This window comes from Alligator mississippiensis, chromosome 12, assembly GCF_030867095.1.
Source record: "Alligator mississippiensis isolate rAllMis1 chromosome 12, rAllMis1, whole genome shotgun sequence".
Classification (NCBI taxonomy): Eukaryota; Metazoa; Chordata; order Crocodylia; family Alligatoridae; genus Alligator; species Alligator mississippiensis.
In genome coordinates, this window is record NC_081835.1 from 57,143,425 (window position 1) to 57,170,190 (window position 26,766).

At 47.6% G+C, this 26,766-nt stretch overlaps 3 protein-coding genes across 5 annotated transcripts in view; 2 read left to right on the top strand and 1 right to left on the bottom strand.

The window, feature by feature from the left end:
* SLC25A25 (solute carrier family 25 member 25) overlaps positions 1-14,854 on the bottom strand; it is a 42,267-nt gene extending 27,413 nt beyond the window's left edge. The window contains exon 1 of one of the 2 annotated variants that reach the window (XM_019475874.2): positions 14,537-14,854. In XM_019475874.2, the coding sequence (XP_019331419.1) occupies positions 14,537-14,794 (258 nt within the window). In that variant the 5' untranslated portion in view covers positions 14,795-14,854. The remainder of the gene's footprint in view (positions 1-14,536) is intronic. The other variant, XM_019475871.2, reaches the window with a different exon arrangement.
* Positions 14,855-15,151: 297 nt separating this feature from the next.
* On the top strand, positions 15,152-19,761 carry NAIF1 (nuclear apoptosis inducing factor 1). Its single transcript, XM_014608175.3, has 2 exons — positions 15,152-16,227; positions 17,352-19,761. Exons 1-2 carry the CDS (start codon positions 15,723-15,725, stop codon positions 17,822-17,824), a joined length of 978 nt encoding a protein of 325 aa, XP_014463661.1. The 5' UTR covers positions 15,152-15,722; the 3' UTR covers positions 17,825-19,761.
* Positions 19,762-26,024: 6,263 nt separating this feature from the next.
* EEIG1 (estrogen-induced osteoclastogenesis regulator 1) overlaps positions 26,025-26,766 on the top strand; it is a 42,473-nt gene continuing 41,731 nt past the window's right edge. Inside the window, exon 1 of one of the 2 annotated variants that reach the window (XM_006269445.4) lies at positions 26,025-26,160. The gene's annotated coding sequence lies outside the window, so the exon portion shown is untranslated. Of the gene's footprint in view, positions 26,161-26,358; positions 26,455-26,766 lie in introns of those variants that run through there. The other variant, XM_059715581.1, reaches the window with a different exon arrangement.

Below are 26,766 nucleotides of genomic sequence, written 5' to 3' on the forward strand. Positions count from 1 at the left end.
TGAGACGCGCACATACAAATTATTTTAAACTAAAATCGCTGCAAAACCAAATAGGATTGAGTCCAACCTTTTCACATTCTAGAGCTGAAACTGAATATACCCTGCAGTGCTTCTTGCATCAGGCAGTCAGAACCAGACATTTTGGCCATTACCTCTTGGGTAATTAAAAACTGTCTGGTGCAAACTACTGCCTACAAAGGCTCTAGTAACAGACAGCTATGTTAAGCTTTAAGCTGTTACAAGGCACAACACAGTAAAGCTACAAGACACTGCTCCTTATGGGAGTGTACTTTCTCACTATAGGTAAGTACACTCCTGTATGGCATTATTGTTTCTACTAAGTCAAAAGATTCAGTCATAGATTCATAGATTGTCAGGGGCTGGAAGGGATCTCTCAGATCATCGGGTCCAGCCCCCACAACTCTAGGCAAGAAGACAACTGGGGACAAGCGACCCCAGCAAGGCGACTGTCCAGTCTCCTCTTGAAAACCTCCAGGGTAAGTGACTGCACCACTTCTGGAGGGAGTTTATTCCACAATAAACTCCAATATTTCAGTCGATATGTTACAAATCATCTGGTAATCAGAGACAAATACAGAAGAATATGACAGCAGATGAGGGGAATTGACACACAGCCAGAATCCAGCAGGGTCACTGAACAGTGAGTTCTCAATGAGATCATGTAGGTCACATGAGAGGTGAGAGGGGGTAGGCAGGAGGAAGGGCAGACTGAATATGATGATATTAAAGAGCTTTCCACTTAACTCAGGGGCAGGCAATTATTTTGGGCAAAGGGCTGCTTACTGAGTTTTGGCAAGCCATCGAGGGCCACGTAGCAGGCAGCCCAGGGCAGATAAATATTAATTTTCTAAATTTTTTAGGGGCCCCACAGGCCGGATAGAATGGCCTGGCGGGCCGCATCAGGCTCCCGGGCCACATTTTGCCCACCCCTGCCTTAACTGGACCAGCAAGTACCATCTTAAACCCTCCAGTATGCATCCAGTTCTCAACTGCAGCAGGTTAAACCCCAAGAACAGAACTAGTATGAAATTACTCTCTTTCCATAATTTTGGATGTTAGGCAACATTGCACCCCAGGAGCTGTGTAGGAAAGGCACTAGTGCCCTTCTTCGTGACATCTGAAGCATTTAGGGGAATATATTTAGCCTAGTGCAAGTACTGATGGGTCCTGCCATTTCACATACCTGATGTTTTAACAGCCTAACATTCTTACAGCAAAATTCTTTTCTCTAACCTAAGCTGCCTTGCAGAGTAATTTTACCCTACAGAAATGTCTCTTGGAGTTGTGCATCGTTTACATTCCTTATTGATATGGCACTACAATTAGCTTATCTGCTTTGGGGGAAGAGATGCTGCAGTTTACAAACATCCCTCCAACTGCACTTTTGCCTAGGGCTCAGAAAGATATCCTCTAACAACATGTGCACAAGAACAAAGGTTGTCACTTCCTAGTCACTGTAAGTGCACTCACAAAACACACTTTACAAAATGACAGTGTGGCCCTGAATGCTAGAATATAGCAGATGCTGTACAACTAATAATTTTGTAAAGCTCTCTCCAAATAAGAGTGCAAAGCCCTAATGCACTTTACATAGCACATTTCAGACATTTAAAAGTGATTTTACTTTTAAATCAAGTCCTTTAATTGGAAGAGTACCAATGACTGTACTAAATCTTGCCATCTCACATACCTCTCTATTTTTAAATAGAAAGAGCACAATACCTACACCATTCTTTAGTTTAACACTGTCCTCCCCTACAGCCAGGATTATGACACTTGTTTTCAAAAGGAGACTTCAGCAAAGAGAACTGAGAAAAAATTATGCCCCCATTTATTTGCCAGTTCAAAAGGGCTGATTGTGAAAGACCAACAATATTGTCCATTGACCCCTGCCCAAGGCTACACAGCTCCTAGATTCAACAGATGCTTAAGATCTTTTACTTTTTGTTGATTAGTCTCCAACAAGTCTCTGCAAGCTGGCAGGTTTCTTCTGACCAACCCATTTGCTAGAGAAGTAAAAAAGTGCACTATCCAGTAAGAATTCAATAGTGCAAAAACAAGCCAGCAACACAGAGTATATTCATGCAAGTGACATCCCCTCACTATATGAAAGTCACATTAACAATTCAGGTCAGAGATATTGTTGTTTCTACAACCCACAAAGGTCAGGTCCAAATTCCTAGGTGGTTACCACTTGCCAGAATTAATCAATGCAGCAAGGGATTGGAGATGCTCTGCTCACCATGGCACCTCTTGGGGTAAGACAAGGAACAATGGTCACAAACTGACAGCAAGCAGATTCAGGCTAGATATCAGAAAAACTTCTTCATGGTAAGGGTGGCCAAAATTTGGAATGGGCTTCCAAGAGAGGTGCTGCTCTCCCCTACCTTGGGGGTTTTTAAGAGAAGACTGGATAGGCATCTGGCTGGGGTCATTTGACCCCAGCACTCTTTCCTGCCTAGGCAGGGGGTTGGACTCGATGATCTTTTGAGGTCCCTTCCGACCTTAGCGTCTATGAATAAAAAAAAGCTTCAGCTGAATTTTAATATTATAAAAGCTTAAATCTGTCTGTCTGTCCATAATGCTTTATTTGCACTCCGACTGGCTGACAAACAGTCAATCAAGCACGAAGAAGCATTCTGACAGAAGACAGCTCACTGCTATGATTGTGAGGACACAGGGGATGGAGCCCCCCACCTGGCTCCCTGCAGGTAACGTGGGGTGGAGGAGTGGGCCCGGGCCCAATGCGGGGGAGAGGGAAGCAGGCCTGGGGGGGGGGGGGGAGGGGGGGAGGCACACGGGCAGGTCTCCATCCCCGCCCGCTCCCCTCCCCCCTCATTCTTGATGGGCAATTGCCTAGTACACCTGATAAGCACCAGACTCCTCCAGTTTGCTTGCAAGCGCAGACTAGAATGATCTGTACAATTTAAAGAATGTTCCGTGATCACATATACCGATAATTCATATCTAGGACTTCCTGTACACCAGCATAAGAAATTAGGTCTGCACATGCTGCCTGAAGTTTATTCAAATGAGAAAGGAAGGAAGGGTGGGGCTCTCCTTTACCTACATTTTATAAATATTTTCCTCTTAAACATATAGAATTGCCATACATTGCAGTGTATATACCTATAAGTGCATGGAGGCCAATATCTGGTAGCCAAAATCTGAACAGCACAGATGAAGATTTTCATTACTATTGCTCAGTGAGCCCAAGGTATGCAGAATCCCTTCCCCACATCTTATGCCCCACTCAAATGTTTCATTAGCCCTAGGGATCAAGGCAGAGTAAGCACTGCAGACAGCGAACAAGCCAGGTAGCTCCCCACATACAGACCGTCAAATCCAACCCTCTAGCACAGTTCCAGCTTTACAAGGCTAATAGCTCAATCTTTTAATAAACTGGCATTGCAGCTGTGGGGTTTGCTTGTGCTGAAGCCAATCGCCACATTTCTCCTTAAAGAGAGTCTTTGCTGTGGCTGTCAAGAACTCTTTGGAGTGCTTATAGAGAGAATTTTAGTCTCTCAGTGTTCCTAAACTGATAAAAATAGCATGAATTATGGATTCCTCGCCCAGTCCCCACAAGACTCCCAAACACTGCAGCCAAAAGAACTCTGACCCACCATCCCTATGCAACTTGCCCAGTACTCCCCTGGTATGCAAAATCAGAATAGTCAAACCACACTTCTCATCACCCACAACAGGAGAGACTCCACTAGAGGTCAAGTTAGTGTATTCCCATATGCCTGACAGCTGAGGGTACCTTTTACCCAAAAGTGCTAACTTAACCTAGCTCTGAAAAGTTTTATTAATGTATTCATTGAAAGCAACTTCCCCTGATGCTAGAACCAGTTTAATGCATCCAGAATATTCCTTCGGGATTGGTCAGAAGAGAGATTGCTGAAGAACTGTTGGCAAATACATTGCAACAGGCAGAGGGGCTACAGTCTATGATTTTGAAGTGCAACAGTATTCTAATATTATAAAAGCCTAAATCTGTCCGTCTGTCCATAACACTTTATTCACACTCTGATTGGCTGATGGAAACAGCCAAGTATGGGGGAGTGCCACCATGATTCCAAAGCCGTGCTCCCCCACCCCGCTCCCTGCAAGAGGCAGGACAACGGCAGCACGGGGCGTTAGGTGACGGCACTCCATCCCAGCCCTCTCCCCCCTCCACCATTCTTGATGGGCAATTGGCTAGTCTTCACATATATTGCAAAACCCTTGTTTAACATTGTGTAAAGTCATCGCACATTTCTAACAGCTCTGAAAGTGTCTCAGCACATTTACCATAAAATATACTTTATCAAACGCATACTGAGTTTTAAAGGTCTTGTGGCCTGGTTTAAAGAACAACTATGAGCATCATCCAAATCCCAATACTTTCAGCTTTAAAATGTTGGAATAACTGAACAGATCTTTAGAGGTGCACCATTACATTGGTCCAATATCAGATCGGTACAGATATAAAGAAAACTGGCTGTATCGGATATCAGCCCAATGCAGCTGATAATTTGGATGACAAATGCCATGCTGTGCGCAGCCACAGCACTTGAGCAACGAGGAACACAGCCAACAGCTAGTAAGTCTGGTGTGGTGGACGGGGAGGGAAGGGCATGGGCAGCTCAATGCCCCCTGTGGTGGGGGAGGGGGCAGGGGCAAGTGCTGCCCAGGTGGGGCAGGGGGAGAGGCTCCCACTTTTGCACGCACACCAGGAGAGCTTTTGCCCCCCGGATCTGTGCGGGGCAGAGTGAGCTGCAGCCAGGGCTCTTCTCGGCAGGGGTTGGGCTCAGAGCGAGCGCCAGCAGGATTGGGAGGATGCTGCATCCACCCCAAATTTCGCCACCGCTCCACTCCCAGTGCTACTACCACCAGCTACCCAGCGCAACCCTGGCTCTTCCCAGCACGTGGGTGGAGGAGGGACGTTGAGCCAGGGCTGCACCGGGTAGCTGGCAGCGCTGGGATTAAATCCCACCGGTTCTTTGTTCTAGTCACAGTGGATTCACAAAGTCCATCACATTTCCTATTATAGACATCAAGTGTTACCAGATTTTTTTGCACACTGCTGGGAGCAGAATTCCCTTTCTCTACTCCTAATCATTATTTGACCATGTTTCATAAGGTATCATTAATACAAGTTGTAGTCAAAAACATTTTAGTAAAATATAAAGTCCAAAAGGAGAATTATTTTCAGTGGCGTTTTCAGAGTAAAAGGATGGTTAGACACAAATATCAAAGTCTATGTAGGACTGTAGTTGCTATAGTAGCAAAAGTTTTTAATCCATCTGTTTGAAGAGGAGGCAATTGGCAGGCCAGCAGAGAAGAGTACAGGCAGACAAGTTCTTCAAGTTAAACTACAAAAATTCCATTGAGGATTTAAAGAGGAGAGCAATTTTGAAGTTGAGTCTAAAACAACAGCTAGCAGTGGAGTCTGACTGGAGTGATGGTCAAACTACTTTCTACACATGAGAAGACAAGCAACAGAACTCTCAGGCCAGGGTCTCCACAGCTGGTACTTGGGGATCATAGATCAGACAGATGTCACAGTCCAAGAATAAGAAGATGAAAGCATAGATGAAGATTTCAGCACAGTTGGAGCTGAAGCAGTATCAGGCAGAGGAAACTGCATGAAGGCAGGGATTGGCAGATTTTCAGATATAGATGGGGAAGAAGACAAAGTTCAGGGTCACAGAGGACATCGTGGTAACAGACAGCAGAGGCAGTCACAGCTGAAAGAAGCAAGGGGTTGTTATGCTTGACTTGGAACTAGTTAGTCCATGTAAAACATCTTCTCCCCCATCTCAGAAGCAGCTACTGCAGACTAAGCTCATCACATCAGACTCTGCATCTAGGTGCCTGGCCAACAAATCCCACCAGGTCACTAGCTTTAGCTCCAGTCAAGATTAGTCTTTAGAACAGTACTCAGACCCAGCAATTAAGTCTGGTAATTAAAAAAAACAGAATTAGCAAACAGAAAAGCAACAATAACATATGCCTCTTCAGTAGAGGAACATGTTTTTTCAAATACATCTTAGTCAAGGTTTCCCATCTGAGCACGCTATAATTTCCATTGGAGAAGTTATTTTTTTTACTTTCCCACGTAAAAAAAAAAAAAAAAAAAAAAACCAACCAAAAACAAAACAACTTATCTAATATCTCTTAGAGAATGATTGTTTCAGAGGTAGGAACAGTTCAGTGGTGAAAGCATGATCCCTATAACACAGTAAAATATTGAGATTTTTTCATGATTAGGCACAGTTATTTAATTCACATCTCAGTGTTTGTACACCACATAGTGAGAAAATGAGCTGTTCTTTTGGAAAATGTAGCAACATGTCAATAAGTTATATAGGTTAGAAGGAACAGTAGGGATAAAACTACATCATTTACATAGCAACAGTCACTGAGGTCACTTACATACTAACTCCCACAGCACTGAAAGCTACTTTGGAAATAGAAAGCAGCACTTATTCTGCCCAAACTACATTATACAATGGTGAAAACTCTTTAGGCATAGAAATGACTAAGAGATGCCTGGAGATAACCAAAATACTATCCCAGATTCTGCATGCTTTGATGCTCACTGTTCACACCTAGCACAAAAATCACCATTGTCAAGAACAGAGAATATTTAGCCTACTGACATGGGGCTAGACCCAATGATCTTGCAAGGTCCCTTCCAGCCCTAATGTCTAATGCCAGTGCCTACAAAACACTAGCCTGAACCCCAATTAAGGTTGAAGCCAACCAAACATGAGGTGCCTAGGAGTCCCCCTGCCTGCCTCCCAAGAACTGGAACAGAACTCCAACCGGCTAGAGATGGTAGGAAAGAAGAATCACAGGTGCCTAAGCCATGGCTGAACCAAAGCCAACCCACATGAAATTTCACGGATGTGAACTGATGCCAGGACAGAATTTTCCTAAAACACCCAAGATGTAAAACATGGCATTTGCAGACACTGGGATCAAATCTTTTCACTAATTCTTTCTTTTTGACTATAATGCCAAATGAGCCGTACCCAGCTAATACTGGTTTCTCTGGACAATTTTGAGAGAAGAGGGAAAAGTAGAACTAGAACCAACTGGAAAACAGGAAGTTTCTCCAACTAAAGTTACAAATGTAGTCCAATCAGCTTTACTGAAACCGTCTGCATGTTCCCAGGCTTTAAAATACTTTAAATTCAGCAGCCCAACCAACAGAGGTGCAGGGACAGGACTGAGAGACTGCACTGAAGGACCAGCTGGACAAAAGTAGGTTTATACGGTATCTATTCCTGACCCAAATATTGCACTCTGGTTTTCCCCACAGCATGGCAGGGACAGAGGAATCAGTTGGGAGTGAAAATGGGTGTCATCACCCAATGTACTCCCCTAACCCTTTGGCTCCCTGCAAAATGTCAAGCCAGCTAGATTGGCATTCAAAGTGAAAAAAAGGGCCTGGAAGCCAAGAAGGGCATGCAGATGCAAGCACAAACTGTTCTGTTGGAAGAGGAAACAGTTTTCCTAGAATTAAAAGGTTCAGTGCCCAGGGACAGCAGCAGGTCTGGTATTTTACGAGAGCGAGCATAGGTGATTTATAGTTCACTGTTATGATTAGATTTCACTACCTAAAACACTTTTCAATTGCAGAGAATCACTGATCAAAGACAGGGTTTGAAAGTTATGTTCAGAAACAAAATACTTATGCTGGTGGCAAGTTTCTTCACAGCTGTGCATGCTGCAAAATCTCTTGCATATAAAACAATGCTAAAATAATCTACAACCAAAAAAACCCACCCCTCTTAACATTGTTACAGTTGAAAATAATACTGCTTCTGACAAATCCTCTAAGAACACTGTTCTGGCCACATACACGCTAAAAATTTGGAAAGCTGGAATTAAAAAAGCAGGAATGTTGGAAAGGGTGAAAATGTAGTCAATGTACACCCAGTCAAATTTAATCTGCTAATAACTGCCCTCACAGCAGCCACCTTTGAAGATTATACCAACTTTAAGAACACGCACATTCATTTTTACTCGACTCACCAACACCACATTTCAACACATCACCTTTCCTCACATTAAAGATTAAGAACACTGCCAGATCATATATGGCTTCATGTAGCATAAACTGAACTAATGTAAGCTGATGTTAACATAGAGTGTAGTAATAGTGAAATATAACCACATTAGTCTTGTCCTGTAAGCAACCTGAAAACTCAGTTTTGTATCCTTCTGCTTGACATAAGTGAATAAACTCTGCATAGCCTTTATGTATGAGTGTGTGTAAAAGGGTGAATGGTGAGAGAATGGCATAGAGGCGGGAGGAGAAAATTTAACTGTTTATGTAAGCAACAAGGCGCCAAATGTAAGTTACCAATCAGTAAACTAATTACTGAATGGCTGAAGAATCCCTTCTAGGCCTAAGGCATAAAGAAGATAACGAGGAGAAGGAATGCAGCCATTCTGCCGAACAGGCAGCAAGAACACTCCAAGGCTAACATAAGCTGAAGACAAAAGAACAACTGCAAAAACAGAAGCTCGGTAAAAAAAACCATAAAGCACTGAAACAAAGGATGCCAATCCCTATAAAACTTTAAAAATGCCAAGTTGGAAGAGTCTCTTTCTCTACTGCTGTTTCATCTGGGCACAGGTGCATCTGTTTACCCCGCTCCAGCTGTTATCTTCAAATCTGCTACCTTCAAATCATCATCATCTACTCCAGGGGTCAGCAACCCCTGGCACGCGTGCCGAGCATGGCACGCGAGGCCATTTTGCTTGACACGCCGCAGCCAGTCCTGGCTCCAGGTAGCTGCTGCCAGTGATGAAGCCTGGGCTGCTCCCAGCAGGGCTTTCAGCGTCCCAGCAGCCTGCTGGCAGCAGCCTGGGATCCAGGCTGGCAGCAGCTCCCCAGAGCCAGAGTGGGCTGCAGCCAGGAGGCTCCAAACAGCTGTGCCGGGCCCAGGCATTAGCACCGCACCAAAGTGTGCACCCGTGCCTCGGAGCGGGCAGTGGGGGAGGAGCCTGAGGCAGCACAGCCCCATCTCTCCCCCACTCCTGGCACGGAGGTGATGAGCCCAGAGCAGCTGTTTGTAGCCAGCCCAGGCTCTGGGCAGCTGCAGTAAGCAGCAGGCTCACTACAAACAGCTGCACCAGGCTCATCAATTCTGTGCCAGGAGTGGGGGAGAGACGGGGCTGCGCTGCCTTAGGAGATGTTGGTGCTGGAATATTCTAGAGAAAGTCAGATGGAGGGATGGTGGCTGCTGAATTTCTGATGGAACTCTATCAGAGACTGCAGGTATTCAGTCCAAATGATGAAGATGTCATCGATAGATCTTAAGTACAGCAAGGGTTTGATAGTGCAGTTCTTGAAAAAAGTCTTCTTCCAGGTGGCTCATAAAAAGGTTGGCATACTGTGGGGCCATTTTGGTGCCCATAGCTGTTCCCATCATCTGGAGGAAGTGTTGGTTATTAAAAGTGAAATTGTTGCGTGTGAGGATGAAGTGTATAATGCCAGTAATATCTTTGGGTCCGTATTGTGAGTTGTAATTTTGTTCCTGTAGATATGCAAGGCAGGCTTGGATGCCATCCTGGTGTAAGATGTTGGTATATAGGCTGGTAACGTCCATGGTGGCTAGGAGGGTATTGCTGGGAAGGTTCATAGATTCATAGACATTAGGGCTGGAAGGGACTTCAGAAGATCAAGTCCAGTCCCCTGCCCCAGGGGCAGGAAGTCAGCAGGGATCATAGGATGCCAGCAAGATAAAGATTCAATTGTCTCTTGAAAGTGGGTGCTTGAACCACCTTCGGCAGCAGTCTATTCCAAACCTTGGGCCCTTGGACAGGAAAGTTCTTATGTCCAGCCTGAAACGATCATGCAGGAGTTTGTGACCATTCGACCTTGTAATCCCTTGGGGCGTTCTGGTGAACAGACGTTCCCCCAGATCCTGGTGAGCACCCCTGATAAACTTATAGGTGGCCACCAGGTCCCCCCTGAGCCTGCGCTTTTCCAGGCTGAAGAGTTCCATTGCTCTCAGGCTCTCATCATGAAGTCTGTTTTCCTGACCTCTGATCATGTGCATGCCTTTACACCCTCTCAAGCTTCTCCCCATCCTTTTTGAATTGTGGAGCCCAAAACTGAACACAGTACTTCAGCTGTGGCCTGACCAAGGCCAAGGACAACAGAAGAATGACATCCTGGGATTTGCTTGAGAAGCATCTATGGATGCAAACCAGCATTTTGCTTGCCTTACTAGCCGCAATATCACATTGAAGTTTCATGTTCATCTTGTGGCCAATCATGACCCCCAAGTCCCTTTCATCCGTAGCGCTAGCCAGCATAGCATTGCCGAGCCTATAAGCATGCTGCAGGTTTTTCCTCCCAAGGTGGAGGACCATGCATTTTTCAGTGTTAAACACCATCAGGTTATCATCCGCCCATTTCCTGAGCCTTCAAAAACTTCTTGTAGTTCTTTGTAGCAGGTGGTGTAGTTCTCTGTTGGCTTCCTTTATGTAGTCTTCATGGTTTAGGATGACTATGGCTCCTCCTTTATCTGCTGGTTTTATTACTATTTGGTGGTTAGATCTTAGAGATTCTATGGCCTTATTCTCTGGTAGAGAAAGGTTGTTACGGTGGCATGTGTTGTTGATTATTTCATTGTTCATTCTTTCCCTGAAGCAGTCAATGTAGTGGTCCAGGTTAGGGTTTCGTCCACTGTGAGGTCTCCAATCTGATGGTTTTTTGGGGTTGATCTTTTCCTGAATGTTGTCAGAGGATGAGTTGTTGTTGGGAGTGGATTCAGTTTGGTCATGGAAATATTCCTTGAGGTGGAGGCGTCAGAAGAATTATTCTAGTTCTCCACACTGAAGTATTTTATTAGGGTGTTTTTCTGGACAGAAATTTAAGCTTTTAGAAAGGACAGATTTTTCAGTCTTGGTAAGCATGTATGTGGAGAGATTGAGGATATTTGAGGGCTGGTTGCCACTTTCCGTTTCATCAAGTCTGAGGTTGGAATGTCGCAAGGTGTTGGTGTTGTTCCTCGGATGGTTGTTTTGTGGCTGGGGAACTTGTTCTTGGAGTAATTTGTTCCCTTTCTTCTTTTTATGTAGGATGAATGTTGTAGAAATTTTTTCGTAGTCTCTCTGTATCCATTGTATATTATTAGGGAAGATGATTGGATTTCTGTCTTTTAAGTTGTTGCAGAATGTGGTAATTTCCTTCCTGAGCTGGTCTCTTTTGGAGTAGATTAGGTGAAACAGATGATTTCTAATTTTCTCTGAAGTTTTTCTGCATAGCAGTGAAGCATATTTGGAGTTGCGTGTAGTAGTCAGAGGACTGTAATATTTAGTGCTCGGGGAACGAAGTTATGTTTCTTGCATAGGCTTAGAAAAAGATAAGTCATCGTTGAGTTTGGCTTCTTTCTTTTTCATGTTGTACAATTTCCATTTCAAATGGCTGAATTCAATATCTTCCATGTTACAGGGGTGAAGGTGGTAGCCGTGTTGCTCTAAGGCAGGGGCAGGCAATTATTTTGGGCAGCGGGCCGCTTACTGAGTTTCAGCAAGCCATCAAGGGCCGCATGACAGGCACCTCAGGGCAGATTAATATTAATTTTCTACATTTTTTAGAGGCCCCGCGGGCCAGATAGAATGGCCTGGTAGGATGCCATCTGGCCCCTGGGCCACAGTTTGCCCACCCCTGGTCTAAGGACATAGGCAGGCAAGGTTCTTTGGGTAAATCTGATATCTTTTATTAGAGCAACTTAAATAGTTGGAAACCAATTTTTAAGCAAGCTTTCAGGTTCAAAAACCCTTTGGCTAAGGAAGTTTCAGCAGTTGGTGTGCGCTCTTCCTGGATGGAATGAAGACTTCCTCAAGAACTGCACCATCAAACCCTTGCTATATTTAAGATCTATCGATGACATCTTCATCATTTGGACTGAATACCTGCAATCTCTGAGTTTCATCAGAAATTCAGCAACCACCATCCCTCCACCTGACTTTCTCTAAAATACTCCAGCACCAACATCTCCTTTTTAGACACGATGATCAGTATCCAGAATGGTAAAATACAGACCACAGTATACAAGGAACCCACAGACCAACATGCATATCTGCACAGAACCAGCAATCACCCTAAACACACCAAAAAAGCTGCGATATACAGCCAAGCCCTCAGATACCACCAAATTTGAATGGAAGAGAACACCTGGAACTGCCACCTCACCAATCTTAAAAAGGATTTCACCCAACAAGGACACTCCTCCAGAGAGAGAGACCGCATGTTTGAAAGAGCCACCCGGATACCACGTGAAGAACTACTGCAGTCCAGAAGAAAAGCCCCCACAAATTGCACACTGCTGGTTACGACATATCACCTCTCCCTTAAACCCGTATGGAAAATCCTCAAACTGCAACCCATATTAGAAAGAGACCCTATTCTTAAAGAGATCTTCCCAGAGCCACCCATCCTAGCCTTCAAACAAGCACTGAACCTCACTAACCTCATCACCAGAAGCAAACTTCCTCAGGCCCAGAACACACCAAATGGATCCAGACTGTGCCATGACAAGAAATGCAAAACCTGCCAACACATCTCCACCACCCCCACTATTATTACACCCCACAACAGAGCCATCAGCATCCCAGGATCTTACAGCTGCACCTCCAGAAATGTAAGGCATCTCATTCAATGCACCAAATGCCCTGATGGAAAATACGTAGGAGAGACCAAACAACAACTGTGCACCTGAACGAACACACACCGGAAATCTATCAAAGACAGGAATGCCCAATTACCTGTGGGGACACATTTCTCACGGAAGGGCCACTCTCTCTCCAATCTCTCAGTCCTGATCCTCAAAGGAAATTTAAGAAACACTTCCCAGAGATGAACCTATGAACTTCTCTTCATCAACCTCCTGGATACTAAAAATCATGGACTAAATATAGACATTGGATTTATGACACATTATAACCTGCCTGACATCTGACTCCCCAGGTACATCTCCACTATTCATCCCCCTACTCCCTACCCCACCAGTCTCTCACCCACTGACTCCTCAATCTACATCTTCACTGACTGCCCATCTTGTATGCAGACCAGCCCAGCCTCTGGCTTCTTTACTTTTCATTCTATCCAGAAAGAGCACACACCAACCACTGAAACTTCCTTACCCTGACGAAGGGTTTTTGAACCCGAAAACTAGCTTAAAAATTGTTTTCCAACTATTTAAGTTGGTCTAATAAAAGATATCAGATTCACCCAAAGAACCTTGTCTGCCTGTGTCCTTAGACCAACACGGCTACAACCTACACCCCTGTAACACAAATACGGGCTCTTAAATGTTCTTTTTTCTGGAAGTGATACATTTTTCAACCTTTGCTTTTGCTCAGTTTAGAGCTAGTCGCAGACACTAAGAGGAACACATGGGTCACTGCAGTTTCAGTGTCAAAAGTGACCAGGACTGCCCTTTAAACCCCTGACAGCTATCAACTCTGCTTTTGCTTGGTTTTTTTTACTACAGAAAAATACAGAAGCCTGCCTCTGCTGCACAGGAGTCGGACAGATTGCAGCCAGACAAAACATTTGGAGGCTCTTGGGGCCAGACTCATACGGTGAAGAATTTTCCAAAACAGAAAATGTTTCCGTGGAAAATTATCCATTTCTAAAAATTCACTGTTTCATAAAATTCATTAGTAACAATGAATGGACACCAATACAGTATTAGGCAAGCTTGGCAGCAGCGTTCCCTCCAAGCTGCGTAGCGTGCGCGGCCGTGTAGGCGCACCCGGCAGCGCGGTGTGAGCGCAGCTTACAGGGAGCGCTGCTTGGCAGTTTCCAAGTTGTAATTCATGTTTTTTCAGGGGATTATCCGTAGGAAGCGCGAGAGAGTATTTACGTGTTTTATTGACTTGTAAATAGCAGGGTAAATACACTCTTATAATCCTCCAAACCAAAAATCAAGTTATGAAGTCACCTAATTGGCTGTGCAGGTCAAATCCAAACCAAAGCACAGCATCTCGTGCACAGTTCTTTGCATGCGCTAAAATTAGTGTGTCAACAAGTTTTCAGTGCCTTTGTTTCTTCTTCCGTTAAATTTAAACAAACAACGTAAGGAAAGTACATGCTATCGTGTACTGCCTCTACGTTTTTACAAGTATGCCAATAAAAATAATTGCTTCCCACGTAAAGCTTTGAATATAACACTTAAGCCACATGAAGCGTGCTGCATGTAATATCCTCCCCCCCAGTCTACCATTTCAGTTCAAATACCAGTGGTTATTGGGACATAAAGTGAACAGGAGGGTACTTTTTTTACTTTTGTTTACTACATATACATCACATAAACACGTGCAATCGGATCACGCGCTATTTAGGGCATTGGAAAAACTTCCGGAAAACCCACGTCTCTGCTCGGGGCCCGTTTGAAGTCTCTGGGGGCCGCCCACCCCCTCAGGCAACGGGTTAAAAGGACCCCGCACCCCCTAAAGGCCTGGGCGGTGCAGGGGTCTCCCGCGAGCCGGCGCTCACCCAGAGGTCCCGCTCGGTGCGGTACAGGCCGAGCCGGCCCAGCCCCACGGCCAGGTCGTGCACGCAGAGGGCGCCGTCGCGGTTCACGTCGAGCTTCTGGAAGAGCGCGTGAAGGCGCCGCTCCTGCTCGGGGGCCCCGCACAGCGCCCGCCCGCGCGGGCCCGGGACGCCGCCGTCGGCCGCCGCGCGCGGGGGGCTGCACTGGCACAACACGCCGCTCACCACCGGTGAGGCCAGCGAGCGCCGCGGACCCGGCATACCCCGGCTCGCGGGGTACCGGCAAATGGCGGCGCCTCGTCCCGCCCTCGCGACGGCAGCGAGGAAATGACTCAACACGCTTCCGGTTTCCCGCCACAACCCACGTGACTCGCCTGCCGCCAATCAGAGCGCGCGGGTGAGTAGCCGCGTGGCCGGCGGGCGCCGCACTGCCAACAGCCTCCGCCAACCCGCTCGCCTGACGTCACGCGCACGCCAACACCCGAACCAATCGGAATGAGCCGGCCGCCGGAGCGAAGGGGGGTTGGGGGGGGAAGACAGCGTGGGAGTGAAACCAGGGGAGGATTCCCATTGGCGGGACCGCCGAGGAAGGCGGGGAGAAGACGGCCACAGACCCAATGGCCGGTTGGACTCCCTCACTTGTGTCTTGACGTCGCAGGGTGGATCCAATAGCTGGAGAGACTGGAGCCCTACCGAGCTCTGATTGGAACAGAGAGTACCCAATGGATTCTTGGGCTGGGCTCTGAAGGCGGCCACAACTTCTGACTGACAGGCGCCCGGCCCATTAAATTGAAACAACCGGTGGGGGGGAGGAGGAGCTGCACCGCTGACCAATAGGATTTTGGCTTGGGGGGACAGAAGGCGGGATCGACGCCTGACGGGCAAGCGGCCGCGCCAATCCACCGGAGCAGGAAAAGGGGCCGATTCTGGAAGCCATTACGCCAGTGCCGCAGGGCGGAGGCCGTTGAGCGGGGCCTGGCGGGTGGCGGCGGTACGCAATTTGCGTATCCTTCGCTAGGGAAGGGGAGGGGGGGTGGCACCCCGGGGCCCCCTCGGGCCCCGAAACCGGCAGGTCCCGCCCCCCCCTCCCCTCATCCCCCAGGGCCCGGGTGGGGCCCCCAGGCGGGCCCCCCCCCCGCCCTCAGCCCCCTGGGCCTGCCCTAGGCCTGGTGGGCCCAGCCCTGCCACCATGGCCTCGCCGCCGGCGCCCCCGGCCAAGAAGCGCAAGATGAACTTCTCGGAGCGCGAGGTGGAGATCATCGTGGAGGAGCTGGAGCGGGGCAAGCACCTGCTCATCAACCACTTCAACGCGGGCGTCCCGCTGGCCGCCAAGGCGGCCGCCTGGCACGACATCCTGCGGCGCGTCAACGCCGTGGCCACCTGCCGCCGCGAGCTGCCCGAGGTCAAGAAGAAGTGGTCGGACCTCAAGACCGAGGTGCGGCGCAAGGTGGCCCAGGTGCGCGCCGCCATGGAAGGGGGCGGCGAGGGCCAGAACGGAGCCGGCGGCGGGCAGGACGGCGAGGACCCGGCGGGCGCCGTCGCCGCCCCCGTCATCCTCACGCCCATGCAGCAGCGCATCTGCAACCTGCTGGGCGAAGCCACCATCATCAGCCTGCCGGCCGGGGACTGCACGGCCGGGGACACCGCCGAGATCCCCATCCCGGCCTCCGCCACCACCGTCACCCTGACGCAGAGTGAGTGCCAGGAGGCCGGGGGCTGAGCGGCAAGGTCGTAGGCGGGCCCCGGCCAGCGGCGAGGAAGCCCGTCGTCCGTACGGAGGATCCCCCTCCTCGCGGCCCCAGAGAGCGGCAAAACGAAGCCGCGTGAATTCAGCGTAGCGGATGCGGCAGCCCCGGGTCCCGCAGGCCAGCGCCTCTAGGCTGTGCAGGTGCCGAAGGCCGACGTTGACGGCAAGGACGCATTCGGAGCAATTCGTGCGAACCGTCGTCTTGGGCCTGCACGTCCTAGCGGGCCCTCGCCCTTCTCGAGCTGCTCCAGCCTCCCTCGGCAGGCTGTGGAGCAGACGGGACACACTGCCCTGCCAAACAAGCTGGTCCTGTGGGATACAGCGTACTACCATCCTTCATCCTCGGGATCTCAGACACCCCAGGGACTATAGGGCTATGTGACTGGATGGCTGTCGGCTCTACGTTGTAAACGCTTGAGATTACAGCTGATACAGCCCTGGGTTTTGTTATAGCTGAATCTGAGTGGGTGCAAATCAGCATAAGTAGGAAACAGACTGGCAAAAGGGGGCTAGTGTAGCCAAAGGGAGAGCTTGAACAGTGAGCTTTTTTCAACCCAAAATAAAACCTAATGGCAGAGATCTCTCTTGACCTATGCAGTTCACATTTTACATGTTCCTTCTCATCAAGTGGCTGCTGATTTATATTCTGGTTGTAAGACCAATGGACAGAGTGCAGCAAAATGGGAGACTATTTATAACTTAGTGTTTAGATGTTCACAGGCACACACAGCTGTACAGACATAAAGGTGAATGAATAAAAGCTGTTTTGTCCTTCTGAGCCTGAGATTAATAGATTTAAGACTTCTTTTTTAGTCCAGTCCAAGCTCTTCTTCCATTACCACCTCCAGTGATACAAGTAAAAATAGGTGTTTGGGTCTCTGGAGATGTTCCAGGGGAAATCTGAGCAGTCAAGACTTTCTGACCAGTGCTGTTCAATCTCTTGTGAGTCCCTTGTGTCCTTTAGTTAATATTCCTTGGAGAGGTCCTCTTGAACAAGGCAGGGCTGAAAAATGGTGAAACACTTCACATAAGGTGTTGCAGCCTCTGACCTCTTTTTCCCTTTGTTTCTAGTCCCCACAGAGACAACTTATCACAGTCTGGATGATGGGGTCGTGGAGTACTGCACCACAGAGGCTCCCACCACAGTTACTGCTGAAGCTCCCTTGGAGATGATGGCACATCAACCTGAGGTGTCTGCCAAGCCCCAGGAGCTGAAAAGCAGAATTGCCTTAAATTCAGCCAAGCTCTTGCAGGAGCAGCGGGTGACCAATCTGCACGTGAAAGAGATTGCCCAGCACCTGGAGCAGCAGAATGACCTTCTGCAGATGATCCGCCGCTCCCAGGAGGTGCAGGCCTGTGCACAGGAGCGGCAGGCGCAGGCCATGGAGGGGACACAGGCTGCTCTGAGCGCTCTCATCCAGGTCCTGCGCCCCATGATCAAGGACTTCCGTCGATTCCTGCAGAGCAATACGCCCAATCCCTCAGTGACTTCTGACCCGAGCCAGGTGGCCCAAAATGGGCAACAAGATAGTATCATCCAATGAAGGAAGGGCTGGCTGTTTTTCTCAAAAAACCTGTCTTTGCTGCTGTAGGACACAAGGGGACAGAGAGAGATCCACTCTTGTCACAGTGGAGTGGTTCAGCTCTAGCCCTCTGGAGTAGAAAACTGTTCCTGGACAGCTTCCTTCTCTGCGTTGAGCCTTGATGGACTTACCATCCAGAGTGGAAGCCAGGATGTGCGATGAACTTGGAACATAATGTTGGTGGGTTTGGTTCCTTTAAAAAAAATCTAGATTTATAAAAAGACAATTATTTTTTTTATGTCTATGTGAAGGCTGATCTTAAAAAAAGGAGACCTCTCACCCAGGGCTTGCAGCTTCTAGTCTTCTCCTAACATGGTGAGGGGCTTGGATTCGCATCCTGTTGCTGAAAGAACCCAGATCCCGTGCTGCAGTACAGGGGAGCTAATGCATTCCTGTCTTTTGCTGGACACTTAAGTAAAAAAATATATATATATCTGAGGTAGTGCAGGCATGCATCTGTGCTGGGATGTTGTAGATACTGCTCTTCAAGGGTGGAATTCGCTCCTGTGCAGAAGACCAGCACAAGGCCTCTGCACAACCCAAATTCTGCACATCCTGCTGCAGTCCTCAAACTAGGGTTAAATGGTGCCAGCCTTTTGCACACATGGGTCTGGGAGAGGCATCTTTGTCTATGTCTTAGTTACCATCCTGGAAAATGCATTGGAAACAGTGTTAAATGTCTGGGGTAGAACATGAGGGCATGAGGAGATATGAATTTTATTTGGGTGAGTTACAGCCAAAACTCCATCTCTTTGTCACCCAGGTGCCTGGTACTGCCGCTTAGTTTGGAACCTCTACAGTCCAATATCACAGCAAGCTGAGCTAAAGATAGGGTTTCAGCAGAGCAGTAATGCTGAAATTTTGGCAAGCATGGGTTTCAGTGATTCAGTAGTTAACTGTATGGATTGGGGCAGGGTTTTTTCCCCACCCTCCCCTTTTCTGCAGTTTTAAACTTGTTTTGTATTTTTAAAGGACTGGAAAGAATCCTGCAGTCCTTACTCCATCAGTATGCCAGTTGACTTTAGCAGGCATTTGGACTGAGGACTGTGGGATTTTTGCCCTGAAAGTTTTTTTTTAAGACTATACTGGGAAAAATGCTTGTCCACTACCCAGCATATACTGCCTCATTTACAAACTGGTTTCATGTAAACCCAAGTAAAAGTGCTTAATTCCATGAAATGTCAATCGATAGGTGTGAATGTGGTTGTCATAGATACACACTAACTTCATGATCTAAATAAGCTTATTGCTTGTTGAAAAGCTCGCCTGTACTTGCACAGAAACTGATTTTTTTTTTTTTTTTAATAACTTCACTCTCAAATTTTTCCTCCCTCCCAACCTTACCCCACTGCAGAACCAGAGCCAAAATTATGGATTAATCACTCACCAGACATCACTATTGAAATGGAATTTCTAATGCTGAGGCAAAACTGGTTGTAGATTTGGAATTTGTGAAGGAACAAATCTGGACAATCTAATTATAGACCCCTGAATGTTTTATGATGGGGACCTTGGCAAGAGCAGTCCATAGGATACTGCTGTATTTTATAATTGTGCTAGAACTCAGCACACCCTCTTCTGTGTGTCTTGAGTCACTGAGCGAGAGAGAACAAACAGCATCCACTGAAGGTTTTGGCTTGTGGAAGATATGAGCTATCCACCCTCATCTCTGTGCCGAGTCAGGACAGCAACAGTAATGGCTTCCCACCATGTTCAGCATCTAACCTAACCACAGGAGTACACTTCTCCAGGCAGATTCAAACCTGGTGGAAGCGAATCACTCCTTTAATTGAAGTTTATAATTAAAGCAAATTGCAGTGGATTTGGTTTTACCTCATCTGTAAAAAGAATGGTCTCCATAAATAGTAATTTTAATTAAAAATACACATTTTGGTAAATAGGCTCTTTCCATTTATTTGGGGGGGGGTCCCTCCACAGAATAAACCACGTCCAAGTGCCACACCTACAACTTGCAAAGTGTTCAGAAATCAGGAAATGCTAGCTGAGGTTGCTGAAAGCAGGTACACTTTTAACTCTTCTCCTTTGGCACAAGCTTTAGAATATAATCTTTGGTGATATGAATCTCATTCTGTTGCTCAAATATCAATCATCTCTACAACCTTATCTTGCAGTTCTCATAACTATGCTGTGTATGCTACACAATTGGAGCCCCTGAGCAGTATGCTGTACTTATCTGCCATGATCTGGATGAGCTGTAACAACCTGAAATAATAGAGAACTATGTGCTGGCCTTTATAAAGCTTTAAAATTAAACCACAGCATTAACTCCTGCAGTGACTGCAGCTATTGGCTGTGTTTCACTTGGCATGAGTGCATTGTGGATGGAAGAGGTGTAGTGATACCCTGCTCCTAGTGGCACTCCTGGCTACCACAGCTATAATGCTAGCTGGGATCTCTACTGCGCTCCACTCTGTGTGTATCCCTAGTAACTCATCATAGAAAGGGTGTTGTTACTTCTTACAATTGAATCCCTTGCACTGGGAATCTCCTCCCCTTTTTCTGTCATGGGGGGGTTCAAGTAAGTGCTAATTAGTATGTTAATAGTATGCATAAATTAACACTCATTAAAGGAACCAGAGCATAAAAAGGAAGTGGCCAAACAGGGAACCCCAACCTCCTTCTTGGGGGTGTAACAGTACAAAGCTAGTGCCCAATGGAGACAACAGAGGCAGAGGAAAGTAGCCCATGTGCTCTAAGCCTTTTGGTTTTTTGGTAGCCAGCTGACTGAACTGAGGGCACTAGACAGCGATGATTTTCTACAACAGGACTCAGCAGATGGGAAAGAACGTAGCACATGTGATCTGAGAGTTTACATCATACAAGCCCCTAAAGCTATATGCTACATGCCACTGGGTTCACAAGTTTGCCAGTTAGATTTAGCGCACACTTCTAGAGTTGAAGGCTCAGGAGATAAACCTAGATATGGTCTCTGGTCTGTCACAGGCTATTAACTAGAGTTGCCAAATTGCTTTCAACATCCCAATTCACCCCCTGGGCGAATAAATCGGTGTTCAGCCAGCTGGGGGCAGGCAGAATTCATTTCACTTCTATCCAATAGATGGCACTGCATACCAGAAGGGGGACAACTGCAGCAGTGAAGCCTGTAGCCTGATGGGCAGCACCAAGATCTTAGTTCAGCTACAGACATTTAACCTGTATATTTAGAGTCAGGGAAAAAAAGCGCCTGTGACAGAACAAAAGGCAGAAAGCTTGGAAATGCAAGCAGGGCTCCCCATCCCTGCCAGCAAAACCAGAAAGGCAAAAGGCCTGAATGTTTGGAACTCTCTTTTTGGGCACATGCAATATTTCTAGCAAAGAAGTTTGCTGTTGACAAGCAAAGGGACAAGCACAGTCCATAAATAGGCCTGACCATCCCACTTGCCTGGTTTGCATGCAACACTTACCTTATGGTTCCAGTTGCTTATAATTGGCAAAGTGATAAGGCAGTTATAGCATGACCATTACTGAATATCTGATTAAATTCCCTGCCTCCCAACAGCATATGTTTTATGCTTAACTGTCGAACCTATTGGCCAAGTTCATCCCTGACTCGAGTGATGTTAGACCAGGTCTGGGTTTGGCCAGGAATGTCACAGTATTTCACCCCTCCACTCTTCTTGGACACTCCTCCAAGTCATAGGCAGTTTTCCCAGAGATCTGCTGTGTTGCTCCTATGCTGTGTTTCACAGCCGGTAACCACATGAGAGTGCAGTGAAGGGTCTTTCATCCATAACCTGTTGCACTCTTGGCCGTGCGAGTCCCAGTCCTGCAAGGTGATCCATGCAGGTAGTCCCAGCCCTGGTCCAGAATCCCAGCAAGTGGGGCTCATAGATCAGAGCTGTGGGTAGGACATGCAGGCCTTCCCCTTACCTGTCTGCAAATCTCTTTCCTCTCAGCACTCTTAATAAACAAGGCTCCTTTCCCCCTTTTACAGCCAGACCTGGTGACTGGCCCCTAAAACAATGTTTTTCTTAAACTCTCCTCTTATTATGAGGGAGATGGCAGAGCTTAACATTGGTTGGGCTATCAGGGGACTGACTTAACAGGCCTGGCTGGGAGGTAGGTCTGTTACCAAGAACAAGAGAGGGATGTGGCCAAGGTTGAAGTAGTTAGTAGATCAGCATCAAATCTCATGAGCTTAAATTTCCCCATTACTTTCTTGCTTTTGGAAGGACCCTGCACTGGAAGCAATGGCATCATGAAGCCCCCGTCTCAGCCTCCTAAGGGGACACAGAAAGAAGAAAGCAGGACAGCCAAAATCTCCACTGTTAAAGAAATCAAAAGAGAGAAACTATGCAACAACATTGAAAGAATAACAGTACTAAGCCACCAGTTCCTTGCCTCCTCAGGGACAGACAGGCACAGAGATGGCCTGGCAGGGACTTTGAAGTGGAAGTGGACAGCTGTCAGCTGGGGACTCTGCCCCAGCATCTTCAATGCAAGTACAGGATAGAGCTACTGCCCCCTTGCAGCATATGCGTGGCTCCTCAAGCAATATATAACTATTCACAGCACCCATGGGGACAAAAACACATGGGCAAATGCATACAGGTGTGGCATGCTACTGACAGGAGGCACCTGCTTGTTTGAGTCTTTAGAAAGCAGCATGAGGAACTGCAGGATGGGTACAAACCCCTGAGAGCACTGGGGCTGGGCCTGGTGCCTCCAGAACAGGAAAGCTACTGAACCAGCATCCCCGTGTAGCAATTTGCACCCGTGCAGACTGGTGTTACAAGGAGAAACAACTCCGTTCTTTTCTGCTGAGAAGCCTTCCAGGAGAGCCTGACTAGGTACTTAACATCCCGAAGGAGACAGGGAAGATATACAGACCAGTAAATAGGAATGATAAGGCTGCAGGAGAATTGAGTTTGTTTGCTTGAGGAAAGGAATCCAACCAGTCCAGCCCCCTGTGCTCAGTTGCTCTGGAATCACAGTGTTGCATGTCCCTTGGAGCTGGGAGCACACTGTGCTGGCGTGTCTACTGCATTCCCCAAATCTAACTGTTTCCTGGCATGGTAAGTGTGAAATCAGTTCATGGCCCTTGATCATCATAAGCACTATTAACGTATGGAGCTCATAAAAACACAAGCGGATCAGAAAGGAGCTCACAGGCTGTTACTGAGTTAAGCTGAGAAGATACAAGCTTAGACTAACTCCATATCATCAGATAATCCTACCTAATGGGGATAGACATGCATTTTCTTTCAGCAGCTCACCAGGTCCTGCCTACTATAAATGGAGTGTCTCTCTGGAGTAACAGGTCTAGAGGCCCTTGTCTGCACTGGAGAATTATCACTGGTGTTGTAGAGTTACTTGCACAACATACCTCCTTAATCATCTTGCTCTGGAGGCACAACTATCCCAAGTCAATGCACAGAGATCTCTCTCTAAGCATGGCAGCACTATGGGTACCTCCCTCACCCACGCACCAAGCAGATGCACAGCGGGTATACAGTAGACAGCAACCTGAAGAACACATTTGTGCAGCATAATACATATTGTGATAACATTATGGTCTTTGTATAATAACACTGAAAGCTCATTAAAGCTATTAGAGCTGTAGTCATAAACGGTAATGTAACAGATCCATTGCTTACATTGTTATAATGACTGTATATCATTTGGTTTCCAAAGCTTCCGTGTTTGACTGCTAGTCCAAATATATTAATCCAAAGATATTTTCCAGAGGAGGAAACTGGTGATTTATCTGACAACGTTTGGTGATCTTCTATTTTGGAAACCCTGCAACCTAAGTGATAGGACTAGAAATATCCCAGAATGCTTTATGCTTTCCAGACTCTTAATGTATATCCATCCAGGAAAAAAGCCTCCTATGTATCCACCCACCCTTTTTTGGTCCTGAGCTCAGAATGGCATAGGCAGACCTGAGGATCTGATTACATGGGTCAATTGCATCTCCAGAATAACTCCATCCATTTAAATGGATTTCTTGCTATTCATACATTTATTCCAAAGTGAGTACCTGGATCAACAGATGAAATGGAGCTAGCTAAGCTGAGGATGGGAGGAAGTAACTATGCTGCTCCTTACCGGTAGGAAACTGGAAAGTAGTATTCTGCACCTGTAGCTGGAAGAGCTAAGTACTCAGAGATGTCATCTACGTCCAGTTCTGTTTCCTACATAATAGCTTCATGGAACTCTAACACACACAGCGGTTCTACCTTCTCTCTCGCCAGCAGATATTGTCATATTTCCCTAATTATTATGCTTTTCAAATGTATGCAGTCACAAAGGCATGATGAATACACAGAAATAGGAACACGCTGAATTTCAGAATATTAAAAAACTTATGGCCCGGGATTTTAATCCCATTTTCATGAAACTGCCTATGTTAGGGAAATATATATAAATATATGTGCACACAGACACTCATATACACCCCCTGGAGAATCCAGGCTGTTCAGCAGCTCTCTGGGCATTTTTCCAAGTTAGTTTATTTTTAACAGCAGTCACATTATTCAATTAATTACAAAGCAAACATTGAGGTTTTCAAGAGATCTTTCTGACAAAGCTACAGAGTAAATATGCGTGAGAACAGCTTAAAATCTCTGTTAACTTGAACATCCAGCTCTGTTGCTATAAACAACAAGAAGTACCAAAGGGAGATTTATTATTCGTGTGACTCACAAGATATCCCTCACCTGCCTCCCACACTGATAAAGCAACCATTAGTCTTTTCTCCAATGACAGAAGTTAAGCACCAGAGGGCTAGCCATGGATGTTACTAAAGACTTGGGGAGGAGAAGCAGAATGTGTCAGGGTTTGGAGTTGGTTTTTTTCCACCTTGAAATATTTCTAAAATTCCTCCTTCTCAGCATTGCAGATGTTAAACATCCAGCAGACCCTAATTCCTTGCCACAGCATCTCTATTATATACAGAGAAGGGTCAGGAAAGGGCCAAGATCTATCAACAGCTGATGGCCATGTAAATGCAAGACATCAGTTCAAAGGGAGATAAAACACCCCCTAAATCCGAGAAGGGTACCCCCCACCCCCCAGTGCCAGAGGACTAATCCCTCCACACCCCTCCCCTGGCTGGGGCCTGTCAAGAGGCTAGAAGGAAAAAAAATGATTTCAGCCCAACACTAGCTCCACCCTCAGCATGTGAGCAAGGTCCCCCATGACAACGCGTTTGACTCTAGTCAGACCCCACAGTATTATCGGAGCTCAATACATTTCCCTGTGTTTTTTCAGTTGCAGTAACAAGGATTCACAGAGGGGGGAAATAAATTGGTAACTTTTGTAGTCACCGCCAGCGATTAGGGTTAATGGCAGTCTAGACACCTTAGCTTGGCAACAGGAGACTCCCTGGCTCCTATCCAGGCCCTGCCAAGCTTACTTCCTGACCTTGGGCAAGCTGCCTACCCTGGCTGAGCCTCAGTTTCTCCTTCTGTACCGTAGAGAGTGTGACCCTCATTCAACAAGACCCTTAAACATGTCCCTGACTCTAAGAAGGTCAAACAGGGCTGCCCCCAGGAGACAGGGGCTGAGTGCTGGTCCCACGCACCTTGGTACGGGGGTCCTGGCTCTACCACAACGCCAGTACAAGCAGAGACAGGACTGGCTCGCAGGTTCGAATCCAGGGCACATTTAGGGAGCTTCTCAAATTCAGACCAGTAGGTTGCTTGGATCGGAGGCATGAATTAATGACTGCAAAGGGCTTGGCAGCTGTTATGGACTAAGCCCAAGCTTTATTGCTATACTGGCATCAGCAGGGCCCACATTAGCTGTGCTGCTTCTTAGGAAGCCCCAGCTCCTGGAGTCCCGTGACCAGGAGAGAGCCTAAGGTTTGCTTTAAAACTCCAGAGCCTGCAACCAGAGAAGCTGGCAGGGGCAGTGCAAGCACCCCACGGAAGGCAGGGAAAGGTGCTCAGGCACTGAATACCCTGAAGCCTCTGCAGGGCCTGAACGTCAGAGGATGCTGCCTGGACCCCCTCCTCCTCCTCTCTGGCGTAAGAAGCTGGCCTTTCATCAGACTGACAGGTGCCTCCTCCAATCACTGAGCCCGCAGCGCCACCCTGCGGGCGCGCGCAGTAGCCAATCGGAGCCCGGGTTCGGGCGTTCCCTCCCCTTAGAGCTGGCCAATCCGGTAGCGCCGCCGCTTCCCCCTCCTCGCGGGAAGGAATGTTGTCTTGGGTTTTGTATTCCCGAAGCGCGGCGGGTCTGTTCTGTCCGGTTGCTGCCTACGCTGGTAGCGTAGTGGCCGCATTTGGCGTAGCTGTGGCAGAGGCTGCTGTGGACGGCAGCGGCGGGAGGTGAGCAGCGGCGTCGGTGCTCGGCGCTGCAGGCAGAGCCCGCGCGGAGCTCGTGGCAGGGGTGGGCGCGCTCAGTGCAGGGCGGGGGGTGTCCGGCCGGCCCCGCTGCCCTAGTATAGACGCGGCGCCCGCGGCCGCACGGCAGGAGCCGGCTCCGGCTTGTCCCGCGCTGCGGGGCAGAGTGGCCGGGCCCTGCCCGCGGGTCGGGCAGGCCAGGAACCCCCTGGTGCAGCCCTGACGCTGGGGCAGAGCCCCCCAGCTGCGGTCCTGGGGCCCCTCTGCAGGTGCTGCCAGGTGAAAGAGGAGGATGGTTAGGGTGGATTAAAAACGAGAGATTATTTGCAAATCTCTCCTGGGTAGAAACTTCCCAGCCTGCTCTGATTTTTTTTTTTTTTCTCTCCATTTTTTTTTCCTCATCGCAGCTGCTCTCCTACTTGTTTTCCTTTGTAAACTGCTTTGTGATCTCTGGAGAGAAATAGTCACAGACGAGCTAATTGTTGTTAAACATCCCCAAATAGAGAGAGCGAGCGAGTGCGCAGGCCTGGGGCAGTACGGACTGCTGTAGCTAGAAAGGGGGAAGAGGCTATTTGGGCTGAGATGACTGGA

Excerpts from the sequence above, each read along its gene's own strand:
- NAIF1 (XM_014608175.3), top strand. The coding sequence starts at position 15,723 with ATGGCCTCGCCGCCGGCGCCCCCGGCCAAGAAGCGCAAGATGAACTTC. Across the intron at positions 16,228-17,351 it reads CACCGTCACCCTGACGCAGA|TCCCCACAGAGACAACTTAT; the intron begins GTGAGTGCCAGG and ends CTTTGTTTCTAG.